The following is a 19527-nucleotide window of genomic DNA, read 5'->3' on the forward strand; positions in this document are numbered from 1 at the left end:
TGGACGGACGGCCCTTATTTGGAAAAGTAGGCGGCGCTTCCCTAGTTCCGTGAAGTCCTTTGTGTTGTCAAATTATAACCGAGATGGGTGGGATCCAGTGTTGCCAGATTTTGCGAGAGAAATAAGCAACAAGGTCTATGAAAACAAGCCCAAAAGAAGCGACTAGGCTACGGCTATTTGAAAATAGCCGCTCTACAAGCTTGTACATCTGCTATTTTCAAAAAAAGATAAAGAAAAATCTAGTAATTTTGGAATGTTTTTGAAACATTTTAACAACAGAAATCTTGTATGGGGGTCCCCTGGCATAACATATGTTCAGATGGGGGAACAAATACATTACATTACTGTTTTAACTACTACACTTTAGAAACAAGCCCCCAAAACTGCAACCCGCAAACTAACCAATATTTACATGCAACTTTACAGAAAAAACTGCCCAAAGTCGCTTATTATAATAAACGGACATGGCAACCCTGGTGGGATCCTGGAGCGCTGCCAGCGCACGAGTGGCGCTATAAAAGGAACTGGAGGCGGAATTCCCGAACGTCGGCAAATCCTTTGTGAAGCCGTTCGGGAGCACGAGGGCGGGGCCCTGGCGGCCGACGACCTTTGAAGTTTCCTTCTTATTTGAGTTTAAAGGCGGGGACTAATCCATGGGCGGTCTCACAGTTTCCCACAGGGGCAAAAGGGGCAAGAGAGTTGAATTTTTTTCTCTTTTGGACTCTCTGCTACCACCGCGGGGCTCTCCTTTTCTCAATAACATCACGAGGGTTGTTTTCAACGAGGCCCACAGTCCAAAGGCCTCTCAGCTGTCAGAGGAGGAAAGGGCGTGGGAGGAGGAACATGAGGATATAGGGGCTATACACATGCCTGTTTGCACAAGTCATTTATCAATCATGGTCAGCTGTTATTTGTGGTAGACTGCAGGGTACTGCTGCAGCCTGTAGGCAGTTCAACACACACACACACACACACACACACACACACACACACACACACACACACACACACACACACACAGAGGTTTCCTGCCTCATACTTATCACTCACTCACTCACTAAAGTAAAATAGTCTTTCATTTTTATGTCCAGAAAATGCACATTCAAAGGATGTTGTAGATTCTTTGCGGTCTGGTCAGACTGGTGGTTTGACTTTCAACCATCATGACACACACGGCTGGTGGAGCTGGTTATAACAAAAGTTAGCTCAGCCATTTTGTCGCTGTTTGCTGAAAACATTAGTCTCATCATTTCATGAAAGGGAGGCCCACTGTTTACTTTTTGAGGAGTCAATAGTCATCAGGGGGCAGGGGCATGGGTGCAGCTGCAATGCTGCCCTCTGAATCGCCTGTGATACACCAATAAGCTGATAATATAACCATACAATAGATTAGGAAGCTTTTCTGAATAATCAAATAAAACTGCGTGGCAGAAAGTGCCTGTCAGTAAAGTCAAGTGAATGTTTGTTTGGCTCGTCCCTGCATGTGTTTGCAGCTGACCACCTCCCTCTTCCTCTGTGAGTAAAAGTGTGGCCTTTGAACCGCGCTGAAAGTGATCCATGCCGTATGGACAGAGCAGATGTGTTCTAACCTGATTTGGTTTCAATACTTCCCCACAGGAAGTTCAGGAACCCAGCAGGTCCTCTTTTGTTCTATTTAGTCATCGTTTTCAGTTCAGTCACATATTTAGTAGGCCAGTCAAATTTTGGGCTTTTCAGAAGTGTGATATTGGATTAGGCTATAACATTTCTTAATTGTTCTGATAGAGCAGTCTCAGGAGACCATAGATTTATGGCCAGTATTGTATTATTATCCACTTCTTGGAAGAGGGCCTACTGTGAAGACCCACACATGATCAGTCTGCCATGCCTGGTAGGTTACTGAATTGTGTGTCCAAATGTTCTCTATCTCTGTGAATGGTCCAAAGACATAAATGATAGTTTAACATAGTTAATTATCCACAAAATGTTATATTTTTTTCATACAACTGCACAGTCATAGTGAGAAGACAATTTTTTTTTTTTTGCTAATGAAGGACTTTTTATGGTTGAGACATCTGATAGCAATATTATTGAACGCATAATATCAAAAAATAGTGTGTGTGTGTGTGTGTGTGTGTGTGTGTGTGTGTGTGTGTGTGTGTGTGTGTGTGTGTCTGTGTGTGTGTGTGTGTGTGTGTGTGTGTGTGTGTGTCTGTGTGTGTGTGTGTGTGTGTGTGTGTGTATGTATGTATGTATGTGTGTATGTATATATATATATATATATATATATACATATATATATATATATATATATATATATATATATATATATATATATATATATATACATTTTTTTTTTATTACATTATCCCACCTCATAGAGTCCCACCTCTATTCTACCACGCCGAGCAGAGTTCCCTGCCCTGAGCTGTGGAGAGAACAAGAGAAGGCGAATGATTTATAGAACTACAATTCCCATCTGTCGGAAGTAGACGTCACAACCAATAGCGAGTGAGCAGCAGTGTGACTACACTTCCTGGAGCTGGGAGAGGAGTGAAGACGTAGCGTGGATATCAACAAAATAATCATTTAGTGAGTATATTTAACAGTTAGCCTAGTTACGCAACCACCGAACATGATTTAAGTTTACTTTTGTTTTATGTTGTGTTTTTGTGCACTCACTGGGCTATGTAGCCGATAGCTAGTGGGTTCTTAAGTTAGGCCGAATGTTTTCGGTTTAGCTAGCAATGCAAATCTTTTATCCTCATCTCAGGAATGCAAATATGGCATCCAAATGACAGGGGAAGTCAGACGCTTGCTTAGCTTCTTTGCTGTAGCCAGGGAAAAGGGTGTGGTGAGCAGATAATAGCAAGTAGTGATGTCTCCCAACGGAGAATTATCAGCAGTTACAATGTGATGACAGAATTTACTTTAATTTGCTAACCATAGATATGATGTCATGAAGTCAAATGACTTGAACAATGTTAGCCTGGATCAAGACGGTCATAATGATCAGTAGGCAGTATAGTATACTTTATTTGTATAGCAGCTTTCTAAAACAAGTTACAAAGTGCTTTACAGTAACAAGAGTAGGTCCACGGTCAAGATCAAATAATCATAAAGGTTACAGCAATTCATCAATTACGAAAATGTGCGATTGAAGTGAGTTTTAAGAGATGTATAAGGGTACCGAGTTTGCCTGCCTGAGATGAGATCCCCAGGCAGGGAGTTCCATCTTTCTTAAAATTCTATATAAAGTCAGAGGCTCCAATCAGGCTGAAACCGTGCCTAAATTTGGAGTCATGTCATAGATATGTCATAATTGACTGACATCACAGGCTGTTTTGTTTAACTTAAGGTTCTCCTGGCTCTCTCTCCTCAGGTGTGATAGACATTGAAATCTGTGTGCAGGATGATTGATGTGCGGGCATGGGCAGAGTATGTGGTGGAGTGGGCTGCCAAAGACCCCTATGGTTTCCTAACGACCGTCATACTGGCTCTCACGCCGCTCTTCATTGCCAGTGCACTGTTGTCGTGGAAACTAGCTAAGATGATCGAGGCACGGGACAAGGAGCAGAAGAAAAAGCAAAAACGCAACGAAAATATTGCCAAGGCCAAGAGGGCCAAGAAAGACTGAGTTACTCATGGAGGGACGGGGGCAAGGAGTAGGAGGGACAGAAACAGCCGTGCTCTGCTCAAGACTCTCCTCTCTCCCAAAGCACACTGCCCTGGTCCCAGCCCTGGCATCAGCACAGACCCACCACCCCTCACTCTTGTGTTGAGTATGAGGCGGAACTTGGGACGTAGGTCTGAAGGGCCTCACAGTGCTGAGACGGACAGTGCTGCCCGGAGGAGGCTCATCCCAGTGGGACTCAGCAAAGAGGACAGTGGTCATCTGTTATATTCCATTATAATGCAGACATCCACTGATGTATTATTGGGCAGCTGTTGTTGCACCTTGCATTCCAATTTTAGCATCTATGATTTTTCTGATTTGGTTAATAAGGATACTGTACTATTTTGCTCAAGTTGCAAGTAAATGCCAAAATGATTGTTTTACTCAATAAAGTGCTTGTGGTTAACTGATTTTCAAACTGGGTTTGTTCATCTATGCTTGGTTTTTAAGTACCAATATGTCTATGCATATGGTCAAAGATGTCAAAGTCAACCCCAATTATACCCACTACAACACTTTTGATTATTGCTTATACGTTTTTGTTAATAAATCTGATTAGTTTGACTTTACAGCATATTGTCATCTTGAGTATTTGTTGCCACTAAACACCACATATTAAATAAGAGTTGAAACATTGACAAAGAATATTTTATTCAACCACATGAACGCCAACATCCCTATTCTGGGCATGTCAAAATAGGCAATCATTCACCAAAAACAGACGGTCAATTCTGCACTCTGAGCTTGCAGAATCGGCTATTTTCAGCAGAGATTGGTTTAGAGGCCCCCTGAACCCTTGGTCAACAAAGTGTAGGGTTTAAGACTTAAACCCGATGCAAATGAAGTCCAATTAACTACTTATTACTTCATTGAACTTCATTTGCATCAACCCATCTGAATGTTTTGGGTAAAACACATTGAATTGCCTTGTTGAAATGTTCTATAAAAATAAACTTGCCTATCTTGTAAAGGCATGACAACTGATTCACAGTCCACCCACAAAAAACATCTTATATTAAAATTGGCTTAAGGGAGGACTGGCAGGCTGGCCGGCGGACGAGCCGGCAGACCACGTCATCACGCTCATGTCACTATGACTCAGCCATAACCATTCCCGTTCCCAATGCAGCAACGCCCAAATATGGAGTGTGTTGTCTAATCTCAATGTGTTATGGCATCAGGTAAACAAATCAGCTCTATATATGGGCACAAAAGGGGGTTATGCCCATGCCCATATATGGGCATATACTGATGACATCAGTGATCTCCATATATGGGCATAAAAGGGACAAGGACTGACAAGAGATCTCCATATATTGCTTGGATCGGTGGCCCAAACTCTAGATGTGATGGCTGCGTAGCGGCCCGAACCTCTAGTTAAGTTAAAAATGCAATAGTGTACTCTTCAGGGCATGTCATGAAAAGCCCTTTACAGTAGTTATAACTGCAGCATAACTGTTCTTTTGCCTAGCTTACATTCCAAAGAGTAACAAGTTTGCTTTGTCCGTGATGACAGAGGATGGTATTTATTGTATGATGTATGGTTTGAAAAAAAGTTTGGCTTTGCAAAACAATGCTTACCCACACATCCTGTCATCGATATGAGGAAACCAATTACACTGACAATAATCATTTTGTCTTTGCACAGCACATTTCTCCATATTGTGTATGTAAAGCCGTTTTTTTCTTTTTCTGTCATGTCTGCTGTCGCAGTGTTCATTCAGGTTCTAGATGTGATGACGATAAGATGTCAAAATATTATCTTGTATACACGTGAATGTCTGTCTATTTTTTAGAATTAGGCATCCAGGAGCCAGGCTGGAATGTATTTGCAGTGCTGGTGGGCTCCTCGCTGACTTCTTGCTTGCCAAAGCTGGCTGTAGCTGCGTGGCCTTTGACTGCAATCTGGGGAGGAGCAGCTACCAGACCCTCCTCATACTCCTTAGCCTGGAGGAGCACATCTTTCTGCTCCACCTCCCTGGCCTTCAGTTTGATCTGCTCCCTGTACTGCTGATTCTTCAACAGCTCCTGTAAAAAGAAAACAATATGGTAAACATCCAAAGTGGCCCAGAGTATAATACAAAATAAACAAGATGTACTACTGGTACAAAAGTTAATAACTAAAACAGAGGTGCTGGCAAGTAAAGAGCATGTGACATACAGCACTGAGCCATCTGGAATGTTTTTCATCTGCTATTTATGTTCTACTGTATGTACACTTGTAGCAAGAAAGGCACTTCCTATATTTCGTAAAGGATACAATGTATACCTAGTATACAGTGAGATGATGTCATCACACTGTGTCGTCAATGACCTCATACTAGTCCATCATGATATCTTTTGTATGTCAGATGCAACTGACAAAGTCCATAGGTTGGAAATGTTGAGACTTGCAGTGGCCTGAAGGTCAGACAAGTTAATGTATGACCTGAGCATTGCTGGATACAATCCCTGTAGTGTATGTATTGCTGGGAAAGACCAGATGGAGAAATTGTATGACTAACGCTTTCCTTAAACTACCACCACCGACCTCTTGTCTTTGAGGCACCTGACTTTAACTGCTCCCAATTCCCAAAACGCCACTGGAAATTCATGTGTGTGAAGTCAGGCGTTAGTTGAAAAAGAGCGAGCATGTGCATTGTGCACCCACCTTGTCTTGGTTAAATAAACCCTGGTTAAAAATGTAGTCTGTGTAAAGGATGTGAAAACTAGGACAAGACATGAAGCAATGGAGTGTACGCCATCCTTCCAACTCATGGAAATAATTATAACCTGAACCTAGCCCACTAGTGGAATGACTACCCTGTTGAAGCTCCAGCTGGTGTCCAGTGATGTTAGCCTCTCTGTAGCAAAGAGAGCCAAAGAGGAAGGGAGGACTGGCCATAATGCTGTGTGTTGGCAAAGGCTAGGACTGGAAAAGAGGGAAGAGCCGTGGCCAAAAATCCCTGCTTTGGGGACGGAGACAAACACACTGAGCTGCTTTTCCAGCCTGTTAATGACAGGATTTAATCCAATCAATTTATGTCGGCTTGGACCAGGAAGAGACGGAGCATGACAAGGGGTAGGGTAGGATAATATGATGGGGGTGCAGTCCTGGCCACATTAACATTGTCCAGCTGTTGAAGGCTGCTATTGGACAGACACGAGGCAGAAAATTGGAATAGAATGTTCTGGCAAACGGTGGGAAGGGATGGCATTGGCCACTGGCAGGGAGAGTGGACAGGGAGTGAGAGCTGTCTGGGTATTTGCCTTTGTGAGGGATTTCCCACAGACCTACATTTCACTGGCCTAACAATCAAAGTTCTCACATTTAAAGAGCAATAAAGCTGGTCAGAGGAACATGAGGGGTCATACTTCACTCCAACGACATATCCTCTGCATGCCGCTCCACTCTGAGCCAAAAAAAGAAGCAGGCGTCTGCTAGCGAGATAGAAAAGTAAACTAGTACATAAGAGTCAGTAAGCTGCTTGTTCAGAGGCTGTCTGTCTCTCACCATCAACACATTTCAGCTGCAGTTTATTTTAACACCTATCCCCCAAAGTTTCTGGGCTCTGTTGGAAACTGCGAGAGAAATCAAATCAAAGTCATTCTCCTCCCTTCTCATGCCTCCCTTGTTCCCATTCCCCCCAGAGCCCCACCATCACCACAGCGGGGAGGCTGGGGGGGGGAGGGGGGCGTACCTCGATGGAGGGGGGCTCCTTCCGTCTGCCTCGGATCCAAGCTGGAGGAGGAAGAGAAGAGAGTGAGAACACCCACACAAACACAGAGCAAACACAACCTGCAGTCAAATTTATAGGCTGCAGCAGAGGTAGAACCACTCTGTTTCAGCTTAGCGTAACAGAGACTCCACAACCGTATGCTTGGTTTTATTTTGTGTAAGTGAACTGTGGTGAAAAAGATGGATTATCGGTAAAACATGTAGGCAGGCTATACTAAGGATAACTAAAACAAAACACCAACGCTGTTTGAGTCTTGGCAATGTAGTGCTAGCACTGTCTCATAAGAGGTGTGAAACTCCTCCTCTGGTCGTTGAATTTAAAAGTAAACCATCACCCCACCCCATCACTCTCTATCAATATCTCTGTCCTCCTTCCTTTCTCTCTTGGTAGAGCTCTATCTCGCTCTCTCATCCTCTTTTGTAAGGAGCTCGGTTTTTGGCTGAGCTGGTTAAAGGGAGACGGAGAGAGAAAGATAGAGATTTTTTTCTAACTCTTCCTCCAGCTAGTGCAGGGATTCTGAGCCTCTTTTATCCCTTTCTTATTTGCATCCTGATGAAAATGCATGAGGGACGGGGCGAAGCAGGATGAGGGGTTTAAGGTGGATAAAGCTGGTCGGAGACAGAGGGAACAGTCTGTATCCAGTTGTAAGGAATTTGAAAAACACCATTTTCATGGTGTGCTTGTAAAACACCCAACATACGGGGTGGGGTGTCTTTGATAAACTCATACATACAGTATGCCCCCCACCCCCATCTCATCTTGTGGTATGGAAATCAATGGATTACCCCCCCCCCCCCCCCCTCAATATTTGCAGCCATGAATTCATTGGCGCAGCATTCTGTGTGTTGCTGTATCGTGTAGTACTTTTGTTAGCATGGCGTTTATCAACGTCAGTGTACAGGCACACACAGCAACCCACAGTAGCCCAAACTCACCATCCCATTCCGATGGTATGCTGCCTTCCATGTACTCGTATTCTGTGGGATTGGCTGCTACCACCATCCGCTTGGCACGGACGAACCTTCCTAGGGAAACAAAAACAAATGAGAGAGAAAGAGAGATGCTCAACAATGATGCATACAAAACGTAGAGAGCTGTGTGCGTGTTTCTTTGTGTACAAATGTGCACAAAGAAACAGTTCTCTCTTGCGCACTCACTCTTTCTCTCTCACACACACACACACACACGTGAGCGCGCACGCACGCACGCGCACACACACACACACAAATACACAGAGGGATGACAGTGCTGTGACAGGTCATGGATGATTACCTCGTGGCCCTCGGGCCCTTCTCCTCAGATCTCTCTGAGTGGCTCCAAATCTGGGCTAAGCCTTTATGCAAATCAGCCTCCCCCTTTAACCCACCAACCACAGCCCCCCTCGCTGCCAACCTCCTCCAATCACAGTGCTCGGACTAACAATGCCCTCCAAAATCAACGTCAAGCCAAGCAGGAGACAAAAGAGGTCAGATATCACAGGGAACAGGAGAGGGATGAGCTGCATGGAATATTAAGAGCCCCCCCCCTCTATCTGTATACAGCACGGCGCTCGCTAGCAGCAAGGCCACCGCCAATTATTTTGGTCGAATCTGCTGATTAGACAAGTTCGGCTGGCACACAATGACATGGAGACAGAGGTAGAGGGGGAACCCACAGAGAGAGAGAGAGAAAGGGAGAGGGAGAGAGAGTGAGTTAAGAGAGAATGAGAGAGGGAGAGAGGATTACTTGTTAGTATGCAGCTGCAGTGCCTCTTACAGTAGTCACTAATGACAACTACACTGTCTCCGTAGTTACTGCTTGCAGGTAGCCGGACGTCCGTCCGTCCGTCCATCCGCCTGTCTATCCACACATCCCCCACCCTGAGAAATGATGAGGCAGGAAGGAGGAAGGAGAGAGTGATGATGCATGGCGAACGCGGCTAGAAGCAGAGAAATGGATGGGCAAGGAAAACAACACGCTCCAAAACACAGACAATCTGTCAGGATTCCATCACCATCTCTCCGCAGCTGACTGGACATGGACAAATGGAGCCAACCACCTCCACGCACCGCACAGACTGATGGCCTTAATGTTTACTTCAGCCATAACAGATAGCTATGGCACAGGGATGGATGAATGATGGTAGCCTGACAAAGCTGCAAACTATGCGCACTGGAAGTCTCTGCCGCACAGTTCCTGTGTCTTGTGGTGTCTGAATGCCAGGTCGCCGTACTTTTGTTTTGAACTTAAACATACAATGATGCTATGAGAAACCCCCCCAGGAACATCTTCACATACAGAAATGAATGCATTTCCTGTTCTGCTTTTGCTCATCAAGACTAACGTTTCATCCAACCATAAAGTAATCAGGTCAGCTAATTAGGCTAGTATACCTCAGCGTTGGATCCCAATAGATTCTAGGGCCTCACTGCTGCTCTTGATCTTATGATATCCAACCCTGACAAAAAAGAAAACACCACCACTTTCATACTCAACCTTATCAACAAAGCTGGCTCCCTGCGATATGTAAATGCATTCTATTATTGTTCAATTTGTTTACATGTATGCCTTAAAAAGTCAGCTGAGGAATGTGCTTTTTTCCTAGAGACCCCCAGGAATGTAGAAGGAAAACAACTGCCAACAAACAAAAGATTGCGTTCTCTAGGCGATACCAACAAATAAATTTAACAGGTATGCTAATTATAAACAGATCGTATCCATATTTGCATTGGGCGTGGGAGGCAGCAGATAGAAATGGCAGAATTATGATACAGTCCCCACAAGCGATGTACTTAGCTGCAGTTAATGCCTAACTAATAGGCATGGAGAGAGGCGCCCACTCGTTTGCTCTCCCCCACTCCTTGCGTTTCTCCCTCCTAGGATGCTCCCCCTCTCTCCTCTCAGTGTCTCTCGAACAAGGCTCTCCCCTTGTCTCATAGCTCTTGCAGCATGACTAAACCCCTTCCACCATGGCTTTTATCCTTGGATTTGAATAACAAATATGTACATATATTTATGAAACAAGCCTGATCCTCCTACCACATACATACATACATACATACATACTGGGGGGTGTCAGTCTGATTGTGTGATATTTCCTCTCTGTCTGTAAGTGTAAACTCGGATCTGGGACAACAGAAGGTAAACACGTAGGCTACAGCGACACCGTGTTATTACATGATGACTGGAAAACGAAGGCACCCCCCTAGAACATCATGAAAATAAGGGGATGGCAAACTCATTTATTTCGTGGAGCTAGCATGAGAATTAATTCTCTGCAGTGTGTTAAGATGAAAGAAAGATATTGGTGCAACTTGCATCATCTTGCATTGTCTTCCATGTGGACAGTGGGCCTACCGAAGGATGCAATTACCGAATATGCTTATTCTTAGCCCTGATGAAGCATTCATAATTAACGGCCACATTGTTTGGCTACTCGATTTCCCAGCTTGAATAGGCGACAATAGTCTCAATGTTACCTGCAGGCTGCTGTCATTCTAGGATCTGTAGCACTGTCAGCTCGGGTGTAGCCTGCCTCCCCCATACTAACCCCGTCTCCCCCCACCTTCTGTTACCTCTCCTAGACCTGAGAGACAGGGGATGGAGGAAAAGTGTGACTGCATGTTTAGAGTGAGCGAGTGCACGAGAGAGAGAGGGAAACAGAGAGAGGTGTGGGGGGAGCTCTCTATCTCAGTGGGCCCCCTTGTGACAAGTCCGCCCTCCCATCACTCACTGGGGGTGGGGGCTAGTTACCAGTCAAAACACACACACACACACACACACACACACACACACGCGCACACACAGCTAGAGAACAGGCAGATTAACCTGAGAGACAGGAGCGAGGACGCCGGCGCTCACCATGAAGGACAAACGCAGCGCAGCGTAGGGGAGGGGGAGGGGCCAGCACATGAAATCCCACCTCATAAATATTTATGAATCATCTCACCTGTCTGAGCGCGACTCATCTGCGAGCCTGCGATGAAACTGGGAGGGGGTGTGGAGGAACAGAGGGACTGGGGAGGGGATGAGGGGGTTGCCGTGGCAGCGGGATCGGGAGCCAATCAGATGCCGGCTTAAAGCCATCCCTCTCGTTCGTTACAGTGCGATGTGATGCGCACTAAGGAGTGCTCTTTGAACCCTGAACACACCCTGTTAAACTCCATCACCTGCTTCAACACACACGCATGCACCCACGCACGCGCACAGTCCGTGTACACACACACACACACACACACACAAACACTCCCTCTTCAGGTCCCAGGTGAGTAGTGCTGGGGGCGACCTGAGAGGTTTTTCTCCTCTGTGGTGTCATTCAGGGCCTTTTTTCTTCTGCCGTCTCTCTTGCTGTTGTGCCTGTCTCCTACAGACTACCTTTGATTATGGAGGCAGGTCGTCAGGGGAACACATTTCCAAATGGCGTCATACGGGAAGAGAGTGAACCACGGAGCTCAGATATTGCAAAACAGAAACTGGTTCATGTGCCGACTGGTACGTCGCTATCTCATACTCCTCACCGTCAACAACAACAACCAAGATCCATCCACTTTCTCTCATCTCTGAATAGACAATTGCATTGCAAAGAAACACTTGCACACGGAGAGCATGCAATGCATTCAATTCCGAGACTTTCAGCTGTGAGACCACCAGCCGTTTTCCAGTCGAGCAGATCTACTGTAAGACTCAGAGAAGGGTGGTTGGGGCCTTGAATTATGCCGGAGCAAATAGCCAGCAGCAGCGGTCACGTAGGAGCTGGCCACATAAGCTTGTCTGATTGGCCTGTGTGGGCTCACTGGATTGGGGGGCTGTTCTCCAACTCCAGCTGAGCTGTGTGGTGGAGAGTGTAGTGAACCAGGGTGTGCATGGTAATGGGCAGCTTTATTGAGACGGAGTGGTCTGATAAGCAACAGTGATACAGGGGCAGCAGGTAGAGATACTGACACCCGCTCTCTCTCTCTCCTCTCTCCCTCTAGTCTACTTTCCTGGAAAAGAAAAACGGGGGGATGGATGTGAGGGCCCCGTAACCATGGTTACCCGCTAGCCCTGAGCCTAGCGACGTGGGATGAGGTTTAGAGGGAAAAGGCCAGCCGATGTTTTGCTTCAGTTGCAGCGAGAAGGAGGAGCTTAAGTGTAAAGTAGGCCTGCTAGATTCTTTTTTCCCCCTTCAGTCCTCATTTTTTCCCTTCAGCACCCCCCCAAAGACGCTGTCGATCCCACTGAGGTGAGAGTGACTCAAGAGCAGAACAGGGGGAGAATAATTCATATACAAGTAGTAACCATGAAATGAATGCCACTGATTTCCCTGGTGTGTTACTTTTAGCCAAGCACAGCCAGGTACATATGTATATTTGAGGGTGGAAGCGAGCCACAGACTCAAGACTTTAGCCCAGACTAGAGCCCAATTTATACTACGACACAATTGTACGACAAAGTATAAATCTGGCTTCAGATGACCCTTTGTCTTCAGAGACCATGGTAAAGCAAGGAAGTCAGTGTTCTTTGTGAAGCTGTAGAGTAGCGTGCCCCCCCCCCCACTCCTCCTCCTCTTCCTTTTTGGCTCTCATGTAATGTCCACACCCCGAGCAGTCCCCCCATCTATTTACCTCCATCACTTCCTCCATCCACCTCCTCTCTCCATTAGACTCACTCCCAGTTTAGTAGTCTGAAGACTCGCCTCTTCAGACTGCACCTCATCCCCTAGCACTTCACTCTCCTTGTATACCTTCTTGATGCTAGTTTACTATGCAGACATGTGTTGGTCACTTGTTCTCATGTTTTTTAGATTCGTTTTTTCTCGACCACATATGTTAAGAATGGGATTTAGATGTTGTTTAGACAGATGCTAGATTAATAGTTTACCTGGTATCCAAGTTTCTTTGAGGCACTACTTTGTTCTCCCTGTTCTCTTTATGTGACTATTTGCCCTGTTTATTGACTAGAGCTCTGCTTATTCCAATTTGTAAGTCACTCTGGATAGGAGATAAATTGTAAATTAGCCCACATATACCTTCTTTCTCCGGCTCTTCCAGCCTAATATCACCTTCTGTCCGAAAATAACATTTTCACGTTCACCCAGTCTATTTCTCCCCCACAATATAATTTCACTGCATATGTCAGTACTCTCCTCCTTCATTGTCAATCTTCCCCCCACCCTGTTTTTCCTTCCACTGTCTACAAGTACACCCCCTTCCTTCCAGTCTCATCTTTTCTCCCGTATTTCAAACTCTCATTTCTTTCTGCCTGTCTGCTTTATTAAAATATTCGGAATTGAATAAGCAGCGTCAGGCTTCAGCAGACGTCTGTCTGTCTTCTCTGCTGATTTTCTGACAGACAGGGAGCCCGAAGGTGTCAAAACATCTAGCCAGCCATCTGACCAGAGAGAGAGAAATGAGTGCAGAGAGAGAGACACATCTTAACCTAACTGGGGAGGGATGTGTGTCAATTTGTCGTCTTCCCTCTCCTGACATCATGACCAGCTGTCCATCGTTGCTCTCCAAACAAAATCGATTTGAGAAGGGAGAGTCAGATTCATTAAAAAGGCATGTCAATCCTGAATTCGGCGGAGTTAGCAGCATATTTGGGGATGAATTTTGACAATGTCACATAGAGCCATTAAAAGCCTTTGCTACATACATGATAAATAACCTATTTGCCATTATGCTCTCTCTCTCTCTCTCTCTCTCTCCATACTCATGTTATCTGGAAAATGCTTTTTCTAAATACATGAAATAGTTAACCAATATTTCTATTTCAACATTAAGCATATATCCATTTGGCATCCGGTGTAAAAGATAACATGGAACTAAATGTAATAAGTAAACAACCTTCATTTACCCCCCACACATAGCAAAGACGCTTATCAATTAACATGATTTACAGGAGCAACTCCATGGCCAGCATGCTTCCATGATAAACCCCAGAGTTGGCGTCCTACTGTAGGCTAGACCTTCTTTCATTGCACCCTGGAGACGACTTGTGGCAGAATAAACAGCCATTTGGACCCCAGTCTCTCTCCGCTGTGACTCCTTCCACAGAAATCTGCGGCTTGAATCAACGCTCTGATGACACACGGCCATCTGTTGTGGTGTTAAGTGTGTAAAGGCATGAAGTAGAGGGAGGGAATTTCAGAATAATTTTACAGTACAAAAAATGCTCACACGCGCGTGTACACATGCGCACACACACACACACACACACACACACACACACACACACACACACACACACACACACACACACACACACACACACACACACACACACACACACACACACACACACACACACACACACACACACACACCTCCCTCGCTCCCTTGAGTCGCCCATCCTGAAAAGGCAGAACTGAGGCCTTTTCAGTTTTTCACTTCATAGAACAGAGCTGGGGAATCAAATAAATAATAGACAAAGAGAAGGGGATAGTGATAGGACGACAATTCAATGCCTCCTTTCTCGGCACCAGTGTGGTGCACCTCTGAAAAACCACTGAATCTCTTCCATTCTCCACACAGTGGAGGGGACCGATAGATTAAAACTGCATGGCATACACCGTTTAAATGAATAGCGCTAAAAATACATCCTTTTCACTGCAACATGAAAGGAAACTGCCTTTCCCCTGTCCAGTATTGAGCAGCCATTGATTCCAAGACAAAGGCTACACCTCCTCAAAGAGGTAAGAAAAAATAGCAATCATACAGGCAATTATTTTCAAATGCGCCTGCAGCGGCCGATAATGTCAGCGCGCTACTCTCCCTAAATAAAAGGAGGGAAGGCAGGCGTCAGAGCTGCAGGCCCACTGCCGAAGACGAATGAGACCATCCGCAGAATGCTTTGCTTTCATCTGGGAAGCATGACATGGCGCCCCATGCAGTGTAAGGTTGGGCTGGGCCTGGGGGACAGAGCAGAGGCACATAGAAACAGAGGAGAATATAGATTCTCTATTCAGATCCATGGGTCTGACACCAAGGCAAAAGCACACTAAATAGACCAGCGGCCTGTTTGCCAGTGACTTTTTCCTATAAGCCAGGCCTGTCCTCTTATCCAGCCCTATTTTATGCTTCAGCCGTTTGAAAATAGCAAGCTCACAAAGCGCCTTTTGAAAAATAATTGAAATATTGTGACAAAATTTGAAAAAAAACTTAAAATGTTAGCCTATAATGATATGCCCAAAATAGGGAGTCAACTTTTTGGTTAATGATGCAGCAGCACACAGGGGGCTTCTGGAACTACTGCATTTCTAAAGGGTAGAGACAGAGATCCCCCCTCACTAGACTTGTAGTTCAGATGCAGGCCTATTCATTTTGATGTGTGGACGCAAAAGCAGCAGCATCTAAGCAGAGGGGGAGAGAGAGAGCGCTGCTAGGCCTGCCCCTCCACACTGCTGCTGAAGTACTCTGATGTTGTGAATAGAAATCTTCACTGGACTGGCTTCAAAGGAAGAAGATCAGGAGGCAGGGATGAAGGGTGGGGCAAGGGAAGGAAGGACTTACTGGAGTGAAAAATAAGTAAAAAGGTCAACATACTGAGACGGCCGGACAGTTATGAACCGCCAAGTCAAAATGTTGGCGATCACACAGGACAAAAATAAGGAGATATCCCCCTTCTTGCGTTTGCAAATCAACCAAATTCTTCTTCAACAACCCAGCCCAGTACACGCAGCATTACTTACGCCCCAGTTTTCTAAAGATAACAGATTGAGAGAGGTAGGAAATGGGAACAGCAAAGCAAGGTAAAAAGAGATGGACAGTGCACTAGGGATGGACAAATGAGCAAAGCTGTAAATAGGGGGGGGGGGGGGGTTAGAGATTGAAACAGAAGTGAGGAAGAGCCTCCCCTACTCTTTCATCCTCTATATGCTGCAGTGGAAAGCCCTGCGGTCCACGCCTCAGGCCCTGAGCCCACGCTTGGCCTATCAGTTTAAGATCAAAAAGAGCTCACTTTAGCAAGACATATGGACTGAATAATGCATTCACTTTATTTCCACAAGGTTGGATGGAGTGAGTTAGAGAAAGGACAAGTGAAAGTGTGGCTGCATTAGTGTTTGTTATTGTGTGTGTGTGTGTGTGTGTGTGTGTGTGTGTGTGTGTGTGTGTGTGTGTGTGTGTGTGTGTGTGTGTGTGTGTGTGTGTGTGTGTGTGTGTGTGTGTGTGTGTGTGTGTGTGTGTGTGTGTGTGTGTGTGTGTGTGTGTGTGTGTGTGTGTGTGTGTGTGTGTTTGTGTGTGTGTGTGTGTGTGGATGAGATGTGGTGGGTGTGGGTTCTCTCTACAGGCCCACTAGCCTCTCTGTATAGGGTCATTCATTGTGATTGGCCAGTGGATACAGTAGCCTTTAGCATGCTGAAAATGGTCCTCTTGTGAAGTCTCATTTGAATAGCCTGACAGCCAGGGGCTGAGGAACAGCCTTGGGATGAATTATGAATACGAGGTGGGCGCAAGTTTCCCTGCAAACTGCTGAGAAAAGGTGAAGTGCAAAGTCAAGTTCAGTCAGAAAGAAACTGGTTTTAAATCTTGCCAGAGGTCAGCCCCACTCCAGCACCACAACAACTAGGTTACATCCTGAGAGAAAGGCACTAACACTTAATGCATGTTATTTATTTAGCCTAGGCTAGGTAGGTAGGGGTAGGAAATATCTTGTGTAAGTACAGTGGCACCAAGAGAGGAAGACAAAATCAAGGAGGATAAGATCATTTCTGAATTAAAAGTGTGCAGTGCAGCTTCCAGATTGACAAATAGTTGGTTATATTAACTATAATCAAATCCCTTAGATCAGGCAAGCCTAGATATTGAAGCTTTGCCCCCTGTTTGTAGTCTATGGCAGGTTAACTAGCAGTCTCATTATGTCTGGGGCAAGCAGAGGCCTGGCCTTTAGCCCGTGACCCATGACCTATAGCCTATAGCTTTGGCAGGACCTATACCAATAATGGCTGAAGGGACTCCCTGAGTCAGGCAGAATAACAGAAAGTAGAGCCATTAGCCTGGTTTCCACTATAGAGCCAAACCAGGCTAACCACCACAATAGCCAGATATGGCCTCCTCATTATCCATATAACTATGATTTGTCAAACGTAAAGTATGTGATTATTTTCTTAACTTAATGTGAGAGGTATTGGGCCAATGTTTAGTGCTTTGAATGACATTTTATTTCAGCTATGTGTGAAGCACATGTGGCCTGGTTTGCTATGCAAAAGAGGCTATTCATGTCACAGACAACCTAGAGCTGGGCAATATATTGAAATATTAATTTATTGTGATATTTTACTAGATATAGTCTAGGTTATCGTAATAATGTGATATGGCTACATGTTCCTGGCCCCAAAGGCTGCATTACAGAAAAGTGGTAAAATGTTCATAACTTATGTTATAGCGAAAGTGAAATGAACATTGAAGGCCTCTACATCTTTGGTCATTCTTATCCATATTACTAATGAATGATCTTTTGTGTATTTAATATAATCTGGAAGCCTCAACTGTCAATAACATCGATATTGAGGCATTCAGGCAAAAGAAAATATTTGATTTGGTCATTATGGACCAGCCCTGCTTGGAAGTACGGGTAACACACATGGACAGTAATAATTGTTATCCTTTCTCAAAGTCAGTGTGTTATTGTTAATAGAAATGCCACTGTATTTCATTTGTCCCCCATGTGTGTCAATCGATGTCCATAAACCCTTCTCCACATACAGACCATCCTCTATCTCAATCTGCATAGTAGTACCAATGCATACTTCAATATATCAATTTGCTGTTTTCAGGAACTCTATGCAAATGACTGTGGAAGCATAGAGCCTCATGGTAAGCCACCATTCAGTCAGTCAAGGCCAGCAAGGTTGTCCTTGACCTTGTAACAGTCAGAAATGGCATGAAGGACACCACTGGCATCCCACCATGGATTAGCTTGATGACACAGTTCTGCCACTTGGCTTATACATTACATATTGTACCACTGCCATGTCTCAGTAGGCAGATCTGACCTCCTTCTAAATCCTCATCATGCAGATAATTAACACTTCTTTAGCAGGGGAGGAGTCTTTGCACTTTGCACGTCAATGACAATACAATGTGATAACATTGGGTGACCAAGGTCTGCTTCGCCAATTAATTAAGTCTTAATTGCAGATCATTGCATAAAATACACTAAAGAAGCATAGCAATAAATTGATTTTCTTCTTTTTTTTAGCATCGCGCGCCATCTGGTGGCAAGCGTAATGCACTACAACGGTTGTCGTGCAAAACGCTTGATTTGAATCATAGCATTTTCGTAGAGCAGTTTTTCTAATTTATATAGAAATATATGGTATACATGTTTTATTGTGGGCCAACATGAGATAGATGAGATAAATGAAGATATACAATAACGAACGGAATAATACAATCCGATGTTAGTGTAAAAAGTGAGTGTGACTGTGTGCTGTTTACATCTAAATAAACGGCTACGGCTAACGTTAATACTATGGAGACTACATAACTAGTACATAAACTACAGTATTTTCCCTTGCATATACATACAGTATGTTTGTTTCTTCAGTATGTCAAAGTTTCTTAAAAGATCATGACCTCTTTAATGGTAACACTACAGTGCAGTTCAGTCAATAGACTTACCCGTCCAAGTCTTCTGTTCAGGGATGACGTAATAATTGTTTCCTAACAGATCTGTACCAACATGCTCACGGACGATCCCAAACGTCCGCCGTAAGAGACCTGCGACCCTATTCATTATTATGTCAGACAGACAGTCAGTCTCGCCGGTGTTGTCACCTGTCTGTCTGTCTGTCTGTCTGTCGCAGCGGTACCATGGATGGATTTACTACTAGCAAGAACAGGGTTGTTTATGCAAGTTTAGAGGTTGATGCCATAGCCTGGAGGGACGGTCGCGCTGTGATTGGCTAGCCTGTTACCGTACGACGGTGTCGCGCGCTGGAAAACAGAGCTCGCAAAATCAGCAAGCTCGCCCCAACTTTATTTGATTACTTGTAGCTGATATTAAAATGTATACGTTTCTTGGGTGTCATAACTTCCCCAACAATGACTCATGACATGACTTGTATGAACGAATGAAACAGTCACCATCTGTTGCCAGTTGTTGACCCACTCTTTTTTTAATCTCAATTTGTTTAATTCAGGGTCGTACGGATGTTCCCGTGTCAAGTTTAGGAATGTTTTTTAATTAATCAAA

General features: G+C 44.7%; 2 protein-coding genes across 2 annotated transcripts; one reads left to right on the forward strand and one right to left on the reverse strand.

Annotated features, from left to right (window-relative positions):
- The first annotated feature begins 2440 nt into the window (after positions 1-2440).
- Positions 2441-4061, forward strand: smim15 (small integral membrane protein 15). The gene is made up of 2 exons (XM_084056318.1): positions 2441-2571; positions 3362-4061. Exon 2 carries the CDS (start codon positions 3392-3394, stop codon positions 3614-3616), a length of 225 nt encoding a protein of 74 aa, XP_083912444.1. The 5' UTR covers positions 2441-2571; positions 3362-3391; the 3' UTR covers positions 3617-4061.
- Positions 4062-4178: 117 nt separating this feature from the next.
- Positions 4179-19197, reverse strand: ndufaf2 (NADH:ubiquinone oxidoreductase complex assembly factor 2). The gene is made up of 4 exons (XM_084056317.1): positions 18954-19197; positions 8310-8399; positions 7336-7376; positions 4179-5683 (listed from the first exon to the last, which is right to left on the reverse strand). The coding sequence occupies exons 1-4, from the start codon at positions 19066-19068 to the stop codon at positions 5441-5443; spliced, it is 489 nt and encodes a 162-aa protein (XP_083912443.1). The 5' UTR covers positions 19069-19197; the 3' UTR covers positions 4179-5440.
- Between the last annotated feature and the right edge of the window lie 330 nt (positions 19198-19527).

Source organism: Gymnoscopelus microlampas (assembly GCF_963454915.1).
Source record: "Gymnoscopelus microlampas genome assembly, chromosome: 4".
Taxonomy (NCBI): Eukaryota; Metazoa; Chordata; class Actinopteri; order Myctophiformes; family Myctophidae; genus Gymnoscopelus; species Gymnoscopelus microlampas.